Source organism: Phoca vitulina, unplaced genomic scaffold (assembly GCF_004348235.1).
Source record: "Phoca vitulina isolate PV1807 unplaced genomic scaffold, GSC_HSeal_1.0 scaffold13, whole genome shotgun sequence".
Taxonomy (NCBI): Eukaryota; Metazoa; Chordata; class Mammalia; order Carnivora; family Phocidae; genus Phoca; species Phoca vitulina.
In genome coordinates, this window is record NW_022589716.1 from 821,292 (window position 1) to 838,963 (window position 17,672).

General features: G+C 52.7%; 1 protein-coding gene across 2 annotated transcripts; it reads right to left on the reverse strand.

The window, feature by feature from the left end:
- Positions 1 to 280: 280 nt before the first annotated feature.
- Positions 281 to 17,419, reverse strand: AKAP8 (A-kinase anchoring protein 8). 2 transcript variants are annotated; one of them, XM_032412293.1, is made up of 14 exons: positions 17,304 to 17,419; positions 14,842 to 14,880; positions 13,372 to 13,404; positions 12,613 to 12,889; positions 11,686 to 12,175; positions 11,057 to 11,186; positions 10,828 to 10,874; positions 9,709 to 9,742; positions 7,689 to 7,776; positions 5,591 to 5,732; positions 5,214 to 5,307; positions 4,627 to 4,757; positions 3,410 to 3,505; positions 281 to 1,472 (listed from the first exon to the last, which is right to left on the reverse strand). In XM_032412293.1, the coding sequence occupies exons 1-14, from the start codon at positions 17,320 to 17,322 to the stop codon at positions 1,011 to 1,013; spliced, it is 2,082 nt and encodes a 693-aa protein (XP_032268184.1). In that variant the 5' UTR covers positions 17,323 to 17,419; the 3' UTR covers positions 281 to 1,010. The 2 variants fall into 2 exon arrangements, with proteins under 2 accessions (XP_032268184.1, XP_032268183.1); XM_032412292.1 differs by lacking the exon at positions 17,304 to 17,419 and adding an exon at positions 16,700 to 17,086.
- Between the last annotated feature and the right edge of the window lie 253 nt (positions 17,420 to 17,672).

The following is a 17,672-nucleotide window of genomic DNA, read 5'->3' on the forward strand; positions in this document are numbered from 1 at the left end:
TTATATGAAAGTGTAACTGTTGCTTGCTACCCTTTAACACATGCTAGCTTTCCTTGCCCACAGATTTAGAAACCTCCAAAGGAATAGTATTCATCTGAAATGTGTTTATTTCACTATATTCATTTCTTACAGATAACATCTATCTATAGCAATTTATATATCTTCCATTCATGGGAGTGACACCAAGTTGTTTTTGTGTTTGTTTTTTTTTTTTTTATATATTTAAGGAGTAGTAACTCAAATTAAAGGAAAAACAAAAACAAAAAACCCTGAAGTAACAGAGGTGGAACACAAATGAGGTTAAAAAAAAAAAAAAGACCAACACAAAAAAACTCCAAACAAACTATAAAGGTGATTCACCAAAGACTAAAGATTGGGAAAATAATGCCCTAGGCAAAATGTCCTCATTCTTGAGGGGTCAGTGGGAGGGCGTCCAAGGGTGCAGGCCTATCAGATTCACGAGGCCTTGGAGCACAGTCCACAGATGCGACAGAAACAACGTCGCGTTCACAAGATTCTGCTACATCTTGTGAGGACCACACACCATACGCAGTGTGCTACCAAAGCAGGTCAAAAACTGAAGCCAAAGCCAATTCTTAAAACTTAAAAAAAAAAAAAAAATCCTGTATAAAGCAAGATATATCCCAGTATTAAGCTGCTCTCAGAAAAAAAAATAAAAATAAAAAGGGCATTCAGCCACTTGCTGTATTTAACAAGCAAAGTATCATCAAAATCTAATTAGCCAACTTTTATTATTTCATCTGCAGTGTAGAGACTTCACAGCCACTTGGGGGAATGTACAACTTCTGCAGCCTGCGAACCAAGGCAGAAAAAGCCATACAACTCTAGAAGACAAGCCCACGAGGTACACTTTGTTGAAGCAAATGGCTGGGTCTCTTCACCGAAGTTTCCAGCATGTTCCAGTAACACACACCCTAGTTCTGCTTACAAACAAAAGGAGAAAAAGAGCAATGCGTTATGAAACCCATCCCTTGCAACAGGGAGGAGGATCATTCCGTGGGAAGGACATCTTTGGGTTCTGCATCAGTCTGTTCTGCTTTGGCTTCGGTGACAGCCGGGGCCGGGGCCGCGACCCTCACAGTGCCTTCTGCCTCTGCTGCAGCCGCTCGCACTTCCCCTCCGGCCTCCGCGGCTTCCCCTCCGGCCTCCGCTTCGGTGCTGCCCTTCTCGGAGGCCATGCCACCTGGTGTCTCCACTTGCAGCGGCTGTTCAGAGTGGGGACCGCGAGGGGCCTGGGCCGCGTCCACAGGGCCTTCCCCTTCGGCCAGCATGTCACTGTCTTCCGGAGCCGGCGCTCCTTCCCCATCTACCGCTCTCACTGCTGCCGTAATGACCTCGGCCAACACCTCCGCGGCCACCTCCTCGGGTGTCTCCTCCTTCTCCTCGCCTCCTAAATTGTCATCCCCTTCGATTTCTGGATCGACAGCTTCACTGGTGAAAGGGTCTTCACCCTGGCCAAGAGCAACATGTCAGCGCAAAGGGGAGACTGAAGGGGGCCCAGGCTGCCGGGAATCCGTGTTTTTAGGCTGAAGAGCCAACGAGAAACACATCCCACTACAGGTGAGTGCGTCCCACGGGCGCTCAGCGCCTTCAGATTCAGAAAAGGTTCTCAGAAAAGCCTCACCGCAACCGTTTTCGCACCTTTTGCCTTTTAGCTTTTATTTTCTTACTTACTTAGCTAGGACCTAGAGCAGAATGGGGAAAGCAGAATCAGGGGCTATTCTTGTTTTTAATACTAGTAATTTTGATATTCGCAATGGGTTTTTGAAAAATGTACTTCTCCCCCCTCATTCAAAGGCTTTTATTTTTGAATGAAGTATTTACAAATATTTATTATTTATTTTAAAGATTTTTAGTTATTTATTTGAGAAAGAGAGAGAGGGATGCCTGGGTGGCTTAGTCGATTAAGAGTCTGCCTTCGGCTCAGGTCAGGCTCCCTGCTCAGTGGGGAGCCTGCTTCTCCCTCTGCTGCAGCTCCCCCTGCTTGTGCTCTCTCTCTCTTTCTGACAAATAAATAATATAATCTTAAAAAAGAGAGAGAGCGAGAGAGCGAGCATGGAGGGGAGAGGCAGAGGGAGAAGCAGACTCCCCGCCAAACAAGGAGCCCGATGCGGGACTCAATCCCAGGACCCTGGGATCATGACCTGAGCCGAAGGCAGACGCTTAAGCGACTGAGCCACCCAGCCGCCCGATTTACAAATATTTAATACAACTGCCCCCGTTTTGCACTTTTTATTCAAGCATATAATAGTGAAGAAAAGTTCAAAAAGACCTAGGATTTCTTAACCCAATTGAAACAAAAAAGCCTCGTAACAGGAAGTTAAGACTATTTTAAATTTTAGTTTCATTTAAGCACAGCCCTGGTTATAAGGGTGCCCCATTTTGCAGATAAGGAAAGGAGACTCAGCAAGTTGCCCAAGGCCACACAACTGTTGAACACCAGTCAGGAGGAATCCAAGTCTGACTCTCAGAAGCCAAACTTAGGCTAAAAACTGTCTCTAGTTTAGAAAATGTAAACATTATCATCGGCAGATTAAGAAATAGGTTTTAAAATACAGTATTTAGGGGGCACTTGGCTGGCTCAGTCAGGGGAGTGCACGACTCTTGATCTCAGGGTCATGAGTTCGAGCCCCACATTAGGTGTAGAGATTACTTAAGAAAAAAAATATCTTTAAAATAAAAAAAATGAAAACAAAACACTGACCAGTCACGGTTCTTAAATTGGTTATTCAGAGTCTATGCCTTTAACTGGCTGGCAGGAAGTGTCAAGTACTGGAGGGTTTAGTAACTGAGAGGTGGGCAAACGGGTCCTCGTAGTAGGGCCGTGCCGGCGCTTAACTACACGCTCCCCACGTGGAAGTCTGGGGCTGAGCGTTTAGCACGTGGGGCTTCCCCAGGAGGACCCAGGGGCTCTCCCAGCTGGACTTCTCTCCAGGGTGCCCTCTTTGGGACTCTCTCGTACTCTGCTCCCACCACTAAGGCTCAGTAGCTGCTGTACCGCCGGCTCTTCCTCCCCCTCACGTTCTTGGCTCATGGCTACTGGTCTCTGCCAGCAAAACCTCTTTTTGGCTTCTTTCCTGGACAACCATTATCTAACCTGGATCTCCCTGTAAGCACCTCAGCATCACTTCCTCAGTATTTTGTGGGTATTCGAGGTTTCTCATGGTGAGCTTGCACCAGCACACAGACCAATCAAGCAGGACCACGTCCCAGAGCCCGGGCGAGCAGGGAGGCGCAGGAAACCCACCCCGATACATTCCTGCACCCCGTCCATTCTTCTTAAGACTCAGAAATGCTAAATACTGCACTCTGCATGCAACTCCACACTCGCAGAGTTCATCCTGCATTCCAGAACCTTTTCCCGTCTGCTGCACTCCTAAGCACAAACCTTGAGGTATTTTTCCAGCATCTTCACTATGTGTCTGTTGTTCAAAACACTCTTAGCCACATGGAGACTGGTCTTCTTGAACTGTTCAGCAGCCAACTGCAAAGGGAACCAAAGGGACTTTTACACATGGGATGCACAGAGGAGCAAGAACACCAACTAGCCAGGCTCCACTGAGTTGCCCTGGGATCAGCCCAAGACAGAACAAGGACTACCATCTCTCTCCACTGTGGCAAATCCCGAGATGCCAGACTCCAATAAGGAGAGAAAGAAGGCCCTGGAGGGATACCGGAACTGAGACCGTGAGGCAGTGTAGGAAAGTCTGATAAAAGATAAAAAGCACAGGCATGCCACGGACGTCCGGGTCCCGTGTGCATGAGCAAGGACGGAACAAGAACACTTACAGATGACGGGTGCTGTGTGGGCTGGGTATGGCAGAAGGGCAAGTTTTTTCTTTTCAGTTTTCAGAGTTATAGTGACCTTACAAGTAAATTCAGCCGCAGAAGTAGGAATGCTGCAACCATTTGGCTCTTTTAGAGCTTGACCCATTCAAACGGTAATCCCTTGTCGGTATAGTGCTCTTCGGATGATCTTTCATAAGCTAGCAGGTGCGCGGGCAGGACTAAGGATAGGCGCTGAATCAGGGCTCAGCCTACGGGCCAAATGCGGCCACGCGCATGCTTTCTATGTGGACTCCACTGCCTCTGCCCACCAGCAGCGGACTTGAGGTGGTAGAGACCCCATGGCCTGCAAAGCCAAAAACGTTTGTGATTTGACCCTTTATAAAAAAAAAAAAAAAAAATCTGCCCATACCCTGAGCTACACACCTGGCCTCGGGTCCCATCAGCTAATTAGGACCAAATCAGTTCTTAACTCTGGGTCCCCTAGGCCACTGTGTTCTGAATGGCCCTCAGCCTCCGCTCCCAGAAAATCCAGTTTGTCAGCAACTGGGAAACTTACCTGTGTGGTTTACCAAGGAACGTTCTCAACCAGGAGAATTTCAGCTACTCTATTTAAGTCAACCCTAAGCAACACATTTTTTCACCTTTTAGTAGAAACTGGGATCCCTTTTACAACCCACTGATGAAATCACAGACTCGGTGGACTCTGTCAAGAGCTTCTAAAGATGCTAGCATTCCCCACAAGACACAGAAGGCTCTAGGCCCCACTGCTGGCCGCCTGCAGGTGCTTGCCCGGCCCGGCCCAAGGAGGGGACTCACCCTGCGGTTGTGATTGTGGTCCACCGAGTGCAGGTGCCGCTGGAGGAGCTGATGCTGTGCGGGGATCAGCATGTCACAAGCCAGGCAGTGAGCGGCCTCTATCTTCTTGAAAAAGTGCTCCTGGCCAATCCCTGTAGACACAACCCAAGTCTGGTGCGATCTGGGGCAGCAGGCCAAGGGATGCTCTCCTCCTGCCCCCCAACAGGGCCCCAATTTTCTGCCGGTAGTCCCGCAGGACCAAGTTAAGACAGAATCTGTGGGGGCCATCACCTGCCCTCCAGCAGGAGCGTGCAGACAGAAGCACCTCTACACCTGGGCATCTGACTCTTCAACTTTTTTCATCCTTCTGGTCATTTTTCTTCACACAAGGGAGGAAAAAACACCAGAAGGCTTCATGTCAGTCCAATATGCTGCCAGCAGAGCTGTGACATTCATTAGGCCACGCTCACGGGCTTCTTTCCATGGCCAGGCAGCCTGCCTGAGGATCTTCCTGTCCCATTCTCAGCAGCCCTGCGCCGGGCTGGCTTTGCACCCAGCTGCACGCCTTGGCAGCACGTGGAATAGTGTGCCCCAAGATCACAACTCACCTTTGAAAGGATCTGGCTTGGGTTTCGTGCTTTCCTTCTCCATCAACTCCTGACGCCGCTTCTCAATTTTCTTGTTCCTGTTTACGATGTATTCCTAGAGGAGATGGCACTGAATGAAACGAGGACAGCGTGGTGCGTGGGCCTACCTCTCAGCTGCCCCAAGGAAGGGAACACGGCTCTCAGAGCAGCTCTGTGGGCGGAACTCATGGGGACTGCAATGGCCGGAGCACTAGGCTCTCCCTCTGACCTGGGACTTGTTCGCTGTTATTCTGCAAAGTCCAGGCCTCTTATTTCCCTTCCCTTTCCCTTCTCTGTGAGGGATCCAATTCCTGCACGACCATCAGGAAACACTGTGATTGAGGACGAGGGTGCTTTACCTGGAGGAACTCCACCGTCTTGTCAGGGAGTTTGGTACTGATAAACCTCAGCGTCTCTTTGTGAAATTTGCTTTGTAGATGCTTCTGGATTTCTTCATCTTCAAAGCTACGAAACTTGCACACAGAACAGGCGAACTGAATCCTGGAAAAGGAAGACGGAAAGAATGATGACATAGGAATAACCAGCTCATCTCTGGTTGGAACAGAAATGGAAACAGGAAGCAATTTCTGTACCAAGACTTCTGACTTTGAGTGGGACATCAGAGTAGCAGATGCCCCAGGTCCCCCCATCCTGAGAATGGGGGTGCAATCTTGAAAGTGTTTTAGGAAAACGATTCATGTACCACACCAGTCTTTTTGGCCCAAAGGCCCACAAGAGAACACCCTAAGGTGGAGACTTTCCAAACTGTGGACTCCCTAAAGGCCCCCAGACCACTGCTCTGGGGGGGCGTAGTACCTAACTCTGTAACTTCTTTCTGTAGCCACCAAGATAACACATGGGAGCCTCATTTTAATGTGAGGGAGAAATTCCTGAAGACCTTCCACGATCTAAAACTCACAAAACCCAAGATCAATTTTCACACGGGACTCAACATTAAGACCCGTCATATCAAATTCTATGGCTAAAAACTGATGTCTTTGTTGCATACTTTCAAAACCTCATAAATGCAATCATGCTGTAAGGCAAGGGGAGAGCAGCCCGCAGAGCCTTATGCCCCCAGAGTGGGGCGCTGCTTCCCCCGGCTCTGCCCAGGAGGCTTTGGTGTATCTGGGCTAACAACATGGGTCCCGTGACACTCAGGATTCCTCATCTACCAACTCAGACTTCTGCCAGCTCCCAGTGCCTGGCTTCTGACCTCTGGACAAGGCACCACAAAACACCTGCTTTTGCATATACCCTCAACAAAGGAGTGAAAAGAAAAGCTCTGGGGCCCTATATGTATGAATGGGTATCAGGAAGCTACCAAAGAAATGCAGGGTTCGTGCTTCCTGCTGCATCTTTACCTCCCCTGTGACAGTCTCTCCAAGTCTCTCTGAGGGCCCTCTGTCCCTAGGGTGGAGTCTAAAGACTCCTTCCGGGAAAAAGTCATCTCAGTTCTCCTGGGGCATGAAAATAATCTGATCTAGCCATCATGTATTCATCTGTTTGAAAACAAGCGTTTTGATGAATTTCTGTTTAGCACTTGGAAGCTCCTACCTTCTAATTCCTGGCTTTCTTGCTCTACTGTTGGCTTTTTTGCTAACATATCTTTTTTTTTTTTTTTTTAAAGATTTTTACTTATTTATTTGACAGAGAGAGCGAGAGAGGAGGAGCAGTAGAAGGAGAGGGAGAAGGAGGCTCTGCGCCGAGCAGGGAGCCCAATGCGGGGCTCAGATCCCAGCACCCTGGGATCATGACCTGAGCCAAAGGCAGACGCCCAACCATCTGAGCCACCCAGGCGCCTCAGTTTCTTTTGCATTTCTTTGCGCAGAAAAAGCACCACCCCATTTGAGCCTTAAGGGCAAGGATTCCCCCTTAAGTCAGGAGAGCCTGTGTGTAGAGAAAAACCACATGTGGTCAAGGCCTGAGCAACCAAGGGCTCCTGTGGCCACCAGTGGTTTACATTTCTAGTCAGCAGTCACCTGATCACCGGAAAGACAGAGAGGCACATGGTGTGGTCACACCAACATCCTTTGCGCTTTTGCAATTCTTTTTCTATTTAGAGACAAAATCTGTAAAATAACATCCACGCGTACATAATTGCCATGTTGAACTCTAGAGGTGGTCTGGGTTTGGGTAAGGCACCCAAAGCACCTTCTTAGCAGCTTTGCTGAATGAAGTTCACTTGTCTGGGGTGACAGATCCAAGCCAGGGACAAGGAAACTCCCCACGGGGGAGGAGAGCAAGAGAGCCCCCTGCTGGACACACGTGGGCCACGGAGACCCACTGGCAAGAACAGATGCCATCTGGGTTTCCCAGGTTTTGTCTCCTCACGACCTGACTCGATTTCCTGACAGACTCCAGAGGCAGATCAAACCAGGCTGCTCCTGCATTGTGGAGTGAAAACGGATGAGCTCTGGAGAACCCTGACACTTCCCACCTTGCCTGCCTCCTCACCTGTCAGCTGCTCGGTCTCGCATCCGGTCTCTCCTCCTTTGCTTTTCTCTTCTCTTCTTTACTTCATCATCCTCATCGTCCTTCTCCCCTGCAACAGAGAAGTTCCTTCGAGATGCCCTGAGGAGCCCGCAGAGGAGCTGAGCACCAGGGCCTTGATGGGGGGGCCACAGCTCGGCCACCACACCCCGTACCTGCTGCTGCCTCCGCACGGCAGGGTCAGGACACCCTGAGGCACCAACAGTCTGTCAAAGGCTCCCAACAGGGATGGGCCTTTGATGAGAACCCTTGGGAGTTCCCAGGGAGTCACCTTACTTCCCCCCCATGGCCTGATAAGGCTGGGATGGGCCAGGGACCCAGCCCGCCCATCCCGCTCACACCATGGCCCACCTGCTCTCTGTCCTTTCCTATCCTGCTTTTCCAATCCAGTGCCCTATCATTGGGTCTTCTCCCAAAGTCACTTAAGGAGAGAGAAGCAGTTCTTCCCAGATAAAGAGGCAGCAGCTGGAAGGCCTCAGAAAATAAAGCAAGCCACTCTACCGCCCTCCGTCCCACCTCCGGGTGGACCATGACGACTGTCCCGTCAGCCTCCTCTGAACTAGGGCCTCAGCAGGTCTGACAGTCCTTGCTGGCCCAAACTCTATCTTCCACTCACAAAAACCGTCCATCTAGGGTCTTCCCAGGGCTACGAGGGAAGCAGTCCTAGAAACAAAAGTGGGAAGAGACCAACTGGTCCTCCGTCGCCCCCTGGGGCCAGCGCAGGAGCTCCTCCGAGAGCCGTGCAGCCCAGCGTCCCAGCGTGAGGCCAGACACTGAGGAAAGGTTGGATAAGCATCTGAACTGTAACCCCTACCCCTGATGCCAGTCACGAGACTGTCCCACGAAGATGGCGACCGGCGTGCGCTGCTCAGAAGCCTCTCAAAAGGGCGTGTGGGGTTTTTGGCAAGAGGTCACTGCCTGAAACTATTACTGCTGTTTAATAGCAAAGTCATCCCGGGTAGGCAGCAGGACCTGTGCGCAATAAACATGTCACCTTTGCTTTAGCATTTGCCCTGCTGCACGAGCTGCTAAATGCTCTGTGTGGTCCCAAGCTACAGGCATAACTGCTTCAGTATTGAGGTGGGAGGACCTCGGCAGGTGGCTGAACACATGGGAGAAGGAGCATCTAAGCCAGGGGCCTGCAGATTTACGGGGGCAGAGCCACAATGGAGTTGGCCTGTGATTCCTGGGGAAGACCAGCTATGGGACAGACCCATGGGAACAGGAAAAGAAACAAATGGTTTTTGGGTGAGCTCAAGGCCACGCTGTCTCATGCTACTTCTCCATGGCCCCTCGAAAAGGTTTAAATTTGCTCTGCTCTTGCTGCTTACTTTGGACTCTTAGGTCCCCTGGAAGGGCACTGGTGAGCCCTGCTGAGCAAGGATAGTCTCTGGAGGATCCCGGGCTTGGGTGTACCTGACAGGTCTCCCCTCCCCCCACCCCCAGCTCCCAACCGGGGCAGGTGTCTGAACTCCGTCCCACACAGCAGGGAGCACTGCCGCTGCCGGCATTCCCACCACAGAGGCTGAGGGCACAAGCCTGGGCTGGTAACCGAGGGAACTGCGAAAAGAAAGAAGCCCAGGAGAAGACAGTACAGGGACCTGCGCTGGCCAGTAGGTAACAGAGAAGACGGGCTGAAGGGTGCCTTTTCTTTTCTTTCTTGCATTTCTGAGACTCTCCCTTCCCTATCACTGCAAGCTCTTGCAGACACTCAGAAATGAGGTGTTCCCCCCCCCCGCGCCCCCCCCCCCAGCCTGCCATCAAGTGAGGCAAACAGACCTGTTTCCAGCAAGTGCCGGTCTAAGCATTGGAGTAAAGCCTCAAGGTGACCACCATGGCCAAGGCCCACCCTGTGGCCATGGCCCCTCTTCTGCCCTGAGCTATCAGTCCCCTCCATCCAGGCCCCAGGCTTGCTCAGAAGGCCAGCCAGGCTGGGAGCTGAGCAGACACAGGAAAGCTCAAAGGGACACCAAACAATGCCTACCTCTCTGCCTCCCAGGGTCGAAGAACTCATCCTCCTGAAAAAGGGAACACACAAAGTCGGGACTATGAGGTGGAGTTTCCAGAACTCTCCACAAACGACCCAGCACCCTGCCACCACCTGGTCACAATGTGTCAGGACAAGTCCCAGGACAGTGAGAAAGGCTGAGTGTGTCCTGTCACTGCTCCTGGTTGCCTTCTGAGATTCTGTAACGACCGACGTGCTTTTTAATTAAAGTCACTGGCCCTTTCCCAGTTCTTTCTACAGCTAAAGAATTGCCCTTGGCAAATGTGCACCTGCACAGTTCTGCAGGTGAGAGTGCCAACAGCCCATCCATCAGCTCTAGGTCAAGAAACCCTGACCGGTAGGATGCGAAAAGGGGCTTTACCTCATTCCCCAGCCATCCTTACACATTTACCAAAGGCTGTAACAAAACAGGTGTAGATTAAAAAATGCATCTAACTGAAAATCAGAACACAGCCCATTTCTTAGGCATTGAGCTCAAGATTAAATAAGTCACCAGCAGAGACACAGAAGATACCCAGACTCAAGATCTAAGCAAATCAAATAGGGAGCGAGTGAGACCCTCCCCCTCCCCCACTTGACTATCAGAAGCACTTGGTCGAAGCCTTCATACACCCAGGTCTCCAGGCCCTACCCCAGACATGGATCAGAATGTGCAGGGGCGGCAAAGGCTCACCACCTAGTGCTCGTGCATGGTCGTGGCTCAGAGCTGGCCTTTTAACACCCGTTTCCCGTGACTGGCCGTAAGGGCTGAGTGACGCGGAGCACCAGAGCACCAGCACAGAGCCGGCAGGACCGGAATCCTCAGTGCGTATTCGACAGCCCCCGCCCACACAGCCCACTGCACTTGCCACGCGTGTGGCTATGCACGTCACTGAGGACTCGGGAATGGCTGGGGCTATTTTCAAGAAGAGAAGGATTGTCATGAGTGCTAAACTCTTAGAAAACTAGCTATAAGGCAGGCTACTAAATCCACTCGCAAAGCAGTCAAGTCTACCACAGAAGCTGCTCCTGCCTCTTTGGGAGAAAGAGGCTAAAGTAAAGAAGAAATCCCACACCAGAGAAACAAAGAAGGGTGACCAGCGAAGACGGACTTACACCCCTGAACTCTTCATCTCCTGACCGGAAGTCAGCAGCTCCATCATCTACCAGACACAAAGAAGAGGGAAAGTCAGCCCCTTGGGAGTTGGCCCACTCTGTTTCACCCTCCCAGGCTCACTGTCCAGAGTGACCGCGCTTGTCCTGACTGCAGTGGGGGCCGAGGGAGCACGGGCAGGCAGAGCACCAAGCAGGAAACAGATTCATCTTACACCCACCCAGGGCCTACCATTTTCAGAAAAATCTCCTTCGCTGTCAGCCCTGGCCAGTTTGGCATCCGGCTCATCGTAGATCTGCAACTGCTTCCGTTTCCTGCCCATGCCGTCTGGGCCACAGCGGTCAAACCCTCTCCGCCTGGGCTACGGACACAAGCACATCTGATGTACCGCTTACCCGGACCATTTAGACAGCCCAGAGAAACAAGAAGAGCGGAGAGGTTGCAAGATCAGAGAACAGAGGCAGAAAAGATCTTTTCAGAAAATAAACGGAGATGACATAGTTGAACCCTGCCCGCTCCCCCAGTTTCATGCCGAGCAGAAGTCAGACACAAAAGGCCACGTGTTATACGATTACATTCGTATGAAAGGTCTGGGAGAGGCAACTCTACAAAGACAGAAAGCAGATTAGCGCTTGCCAAGGCTGGAGGCGAGGATGGGGAGTGACTGCTAATGGCAGAGGTTTGTGTCTTTTCCAGTTGGTGGAAATGTTGTAAAATTAGATGGTGGTGAAGGCTGCACAATTCTGTACATTTTTTCTAAAATTCGATTGTGCACTTAAAAATGAGCAAATCTTACAGGATACAAATTTGCCTCTATTCAGCTGTTTGAAAAAGCAGATTAGAACTTCCTGAAGGCTTACCCGATCCCTCATCCGGGTCTGTGACCGGCCACATCCATAGGGCACCGAGTTGTCATAACCGCCAGCCCCCTGCATGCCCATCACACCGAAGTCAGGGGCCATGGACTGGGAGAACAGGGAAGGAGGTGGCCGGCTGGGGGAGGGGCCTCCCAGGCCCCGCCCACCCACATAGTTCAGCTCAGTCCAGGAAGCAGACAGGGGCTCGGAGGAGGCTGCAGGTGGCATGTAAGGGTCGCTGCGCATGAAGGTGCTGGGAGTGCTCCGGTCCTGGAAGCGGCCCTGGCCCTGGCCCCGGCCCCGCATGAAGCCATCAAGGGAGCCCCGCTCACGGGCTGGGTCCCGGCAGTCGCTGTACTGACTGCTAAAGCCACCATTTCGGTCAGGCCCCAGATCAAAGTCATAATCGTAGCTATAGCTGGGGCGATAGGAATGGTGCTCGGGGAGGCAAGACCTGGAGTCATAGGACTCGAACGACTGGAAGCGGAAGGAGCTGCAAAGGAAGCATAACTGTCACTACAATCCAGGCACAAGCCCAAGTGTCCTGCAAAGCTGGGTTCCCTACGTTCAGAACAGCACACACCACCACACAGCCCTCCTCAATGCTTGGAAGGCACAACAGACAAACCCCCTTGAATGCTGCTGAATGAGGTACATGGAGCCTTGGCCACAAGAACGAGAGGGTCTACAGGGACCTGATGCAGAAATGAGAAGTCTAGCGCTAGCACAGTTTAGCTAAGCCCCACCACCCCGGACACCAACTAGTCCCATTACAATGCCTCTGCCCCAGTAACTGCCCGACTCATCTACTCCACACTCAAGAGGGAGCTGGGGAAAAGCCCTCCCTGGAAGAGGGGCTGCCCACTGCCAACTGCACAAAGCCGGGGCGTTGGGGGGGATCCCCAGGGAAGGGTTCAGGTCCATAATCACCTCTCCCGGTCCTGCATGCCCTCCCCACCGCCGCTGCTCCCGCCCCTGCCTCCTTCCTTGGACATCATGTCCAAACGCTGGTTGATCTTGGCAATGAGGGAGTCGGAATTGCTGGTGCACGGCTCTGGGCCATAAGAAGCCATGTGCACAGCAGGGCCCCCAGCTCCCAGGCCATCGCTGGCCTTGGTGGCCTCCCACGAGGCTGGGCCATAGCTGTAGGTCGCTCCTGTGGTGACGCTGGTGTTCTGGGCGCCATAATAATTGTAGTTTTCATAACCTGCCGTAGGGAGGAAGAGCCAAATCAGATCTCAGTAGCCACAAGGTCAGTCTATGGCAGCCACGTCTGGGGAGAAGCACCCACTACCCATACAGAACGAAGAGTGTCAAGGAATCCAGTGTCGCTGGCATCACCCCACATCGTGCACATCACCTGCCAAAAGGCAGCAAGAGAAGGGCAGGTGCGCAGCCTCAGCAGTGAGCCGCAGGCTTTCCGTGCCAGATCCAAAGTCTTGTTCCCACCCAAAGCCAGAGGAGGCTGAGAGCCCACGAGTGGCAGTGGGGGCTGCCGCTCCAAGAACACAAGCACAACCCCCAGCCTCCAGCAAGTTCTCCTTGGGGATGCCCGGACCTCCAAGCCTTCAGGAGAGCTAGGGGCACAGCTAGAATGGGAGATGGGTATGGGCAGTCCCTGCATCCCAGCCCTTCTGGGTGGCTGACCGGAGGAACGTCTTGCCCACCCACAGACACCCAGAGGCCTACCTTGCCAGCTGGCCACACCGGTTCCGTAGGCACCTTAGAGGGAACAAAAACACACAAGAGCTTTGTATACAGAGTGAAGGTACCTGAGATAGCCCCTGCCAATCGTCACCTCCGCTATCTGCAGGGCCAGGACCGCGGGCGGCTGTGGCACTGCTGGGGGAGGCACCCCCGGTTGTCCATTGAGGCCAGGAATGGCTGGGCCCACTAGCTGTAAAACTCATTTCCTACGGTGTACTCGGCTAAGCATGACCAAGATTCTCTCATAGACAAGCCTCATCTCCCCAGCAGGACAAGCAGAAAGGACGCTGCAGCGTCCCCAGGAAGTGTCCAGTGTGGGCCACCAGCCAAGAGGCCAGATCCCCTGGCAGAGCCCTTCAAAGTGCCAGTCCTCACCAGTAGCCAGAGCTCAGGCACCACTAACACAGACAATACATCAGTGGAAAATCATGTCCCCAACTCAACTGAACAAGGGGACATTATGTACCCTAGTGACATGGAAGGCCTCCTCCTGGAAAACTTGGTGATGGGTGAAAAAGTGACCCCACCACCCACAGTGGTGCTAAGGGCAAGTTCCAGGCTCAGAAAACAAAGAGAGCCCTCATCCCATGCCCTGGAACAAACGCTGGCAAAAAGCAGAAAACCTCACCACCAGGGAGGACATTCTGGTCCTTCAAACATACAGAGCATCGTGATCTAGATTCCAGAGCAGGGGCAGCAATCAGGCCCCCATGCCAAATCTAGCCCATTGACTGTTTTTGTACAGCCAACAAGCTAAAAATGGGTTTTACTTTTTTAAATGGTTGGGAGATTAAAAAAAAAAAAAAGAATATTTCATGACATGAAATGCATTCTTTGCGTCATCCTTTATATACTTGTCAAAACTCACAAAACTGCGCAACCAATGACTATTAACTGTGAATCATAACTAACAACAGAGTATCGACACTGACTTGTTACTGACAATAAATGTATCCCACTAACGGAAGATATTAATAATAAGGGAAACTCCTGCGGTGAAAAGTAGAGGGGGCGTATGGAATCCTGTACTAGCTGCTCAATCCCACAAGTCTAAAACTATTAAAAAATAAAGTCTATCAATCATAAAAATCTTCCATTATACCCTCGGCTATTTACTTAGAATAACCCAAATTCCTCAAATAAAGACTATCACATATGAAAATTATATGGTATACAAATTTCAGTGCTCTCAAGTAAGTATCACCGGCACACAACCACATCTATCTCTTTATAAACATCTGTGACTTTTGCATTGCAGAGAATATGTAGCTCCCAAAGCCAAAAAAATTTTACTATGTAGCCCTTTACAGAAAAGGTCTCCGGATCCCCCGGCTAGTCCCAGTCCTCCTGTCAGCCTCTCCAGGTCACAGTTCACCATCCCTAGGTTTGTCATGGTAGTACCTCAGATCACACCTCTGGGGGTGGAATCCGTGCCTCCCCATACGGTCTCACCTTGGGTGTTGGTGGGTCCAGCACTCCACGCCCCATAGCCTGTGAAGAGAAGAACTGTGAGTTAGGATCCTATTTGTCACACTAGACAACAGGTGCTTCTGAGATGTTCCGAGGAGTCAAAAGTGAGCCCCTTGAAGGAGAGTTCGTGCCGGTCTCACAAGGCAGCAGAACGACAATGTCCCTCTAAAAGTCCTTCACAGTTGGTTGACTGCATTACCATACTCCATCTGCCTGAGGTCCAAGCAGAAAAGAGCTGGAGGGACTTGGCTTTGAGGGACCTTGGCCTAAAGTCTCAACCCACAACTCAGGAGAACGCAGGACAAACCGACAGCTGGCCCAGTAGTAGGACACAGTTGTGTCCGCACCCCTGGGCAGTTTGGCTCACCAAGCAGCCTTAAGTCCCCCATAACCAAAAAACAAAGTTCAGAATTTGGAGACAACAGTGTCTTTGTAAGCCTCATTTCTTTGTGTTTTGGACCCTCCAAAGCTCCCCTGGGCCTTCAAGTCCCAGGGCTTCAGCCTTCTCTCTGTGGTGGCTTCCCTTGCCCCTGCGGACTCCCATGACAGCATGTCTGGGCCCTCTTCATCTCTGTGTCCCTGGAACCTCAAAACAGAGCTGGGCACAGGCAGCTATCCACACCTGTCAACAATCCCCAACATTACAGAAATAGGAACACACCCTGTCTCTCCTACCAGAACCCAAGCCACTAGCTAAATGTCCAGGGTGTGCCAACACACAACAGGCACTGAGCACACGGTAGTGTCCCTGAATGCCATTTAGAGATGAGAGAGCTAACGCTTAAAGGTTAGGGGACTTGATCCAAAGACACGCTGCTGCTGTTTGCCCTCTGCAGGCCAGTCTCCCCATGCCACACAGCCTACTACGTGTGTGAGGTAGAAAGACGGAGCAGCGATTCTATCAGCAAAAGACCAACTACAGGGCACTAGTCTAAGTAGCATATGTTAATCACATAACCTCACAACGCCCCTTTAGATGGGTAATATTTACCCTGTTGTACCCAGAGGCTCAAGTAGCTAGTTGTCACTTGCCCATGATCATGAAGCTGGAGAATGGAACTGGAACGTGAACTCAGATCTAGGTGCCTCCTACAGCCAGAGAACAACTGTCAAGGCTCAGCAAGTCCTGAGAAATAACCCTAGGTGGCAAAGCTACAGAAGGATTCAGGGAGGCCCAACCATCTAAACTGAGTCTGAAGGGTTTTGGCAAACAGGAAGGGAGGGGAATAAAACCTCTTCATGCTCAGGGTGTGCGGGGGGGCAGGATTACTGTCTGAAAGATCTGGGGGGAAGTTGGCAAAGAATTGTGAGACCCGGTCAGACTGCAGACCGGAAAAGGCAGGGTGCGGTACCCCAGGACCCTGGAGACACCCAAGCACACTGTGCACCTCAGGACCTCTCGCAATTCCTGCTGCTGGATCCTAATACTGCCACCTTTCAAGATCTGTGCCCTCTCCAGCTGTTACAGCCAAGATCAGACTGCTTGCTTCCCCAACCTCATATACTTGGATAAGGACTGCACCTGGTCAAGCCCTACCCCACGTATTCCAAAGTTCGAGTGCTCCCTGCGGGCAAACCTGGCTTCCAGCACAGAGTAAAAGCCTCCTAGGAATCTCTGATTCTGGACTCTGAGACCGGGTCGCTCGAGAAGATCCGTCCTGCCGCAGGCCCCCGAGGCCCAAGGAGCACATTCCCTTTTTCACAGCCCTCAGCCCCCTCCACGCCCCGCGCACATCAGGTTTCCAACTTTGCGCAGAAAGATACCCAACACCTGACCCCCGAAGTCTTGTCCCTAGGCCATCACGAGTCATGCACAGGGCAGGAGCCCGCCGAGACTGACCCCTGCAGAGGCCGCGCTCAACACCGCTGCGCTGCATGGCGGGGCTGGAGATGAGCGGTCCGGCCCCGCGCGGCCTGGACGGCTTCCGGGACCGGCGCGACGGACCACGTGCACCGCGCGCAGGCCCCCGCCAAGCCCCACAGCCCGGAGACAGGCAGCCGAACTCCCTCGGCCTCCAACCGCGGACCCCGGGCCCCACGAGCTCTCGCTGTGGCTCCGCCCCCGGGCGCCGCCATTTTGTGGTCTTCCGAAGGGGAAGGCGGGCCTCCGAGCGGCGGGGTCGACCGGCCCAGCCTCGCCGGGGCTGAGGGGCAGAAACGGCCAGGACAGCCCAAGGCGCCCCCCGAAGCCCGCCGCAGCGTCTGCCCGCCAAACCCCGCCCGCCTCCTCAAGCCTCGCCGGCCAATCCGCATGCAGCGCCCCGGGAGCGACGGCTCCGAGGTCCAATGAGCAGCGCGCGCGCCCAGGCCTCCTCTCCGCTGGGTCGGGTTGGAGTAACCGCGCTCTGGCGTAGGCCCGGGCCCGCGGCCCTCTACGCAGCAGGGGCTGCGTTGCCCAGGCAGCGCCCGTCCGCCCCACCCCGCATTGAACCACCCAAACGAACCTCCGTAGCCCTGCTCCATGTCTTCAGCTCGGCCCGCCAGCAGCCCCTTTTTCTAGGCTGCCACAGAACGCATGCGCTCAACACACCTTCCGCCGTCCGCTACTGGAAGACCAGGAGCATACGTCACTCTTTCCGCACACCACCATTGGCTGGCTTTCACTGCGCCCCCGCCCCTGTCGCCCCAGCGGGCCTTCCGGTTGCTTGGGCTCGGCTTCCACAGCATCTTGGGAGTTTTGGTGCGGCCACGGAGTCTTACTGCGCGCAGGCGCTCCCGTCTTCCTTCCCGCCGCCAGTGCGCAGGCGCACTCCCACCCTTTCCTGGGTCCCGCGCCGAGGCGCATGTCGCTCCTTCCTACGCTTACCGTGCTG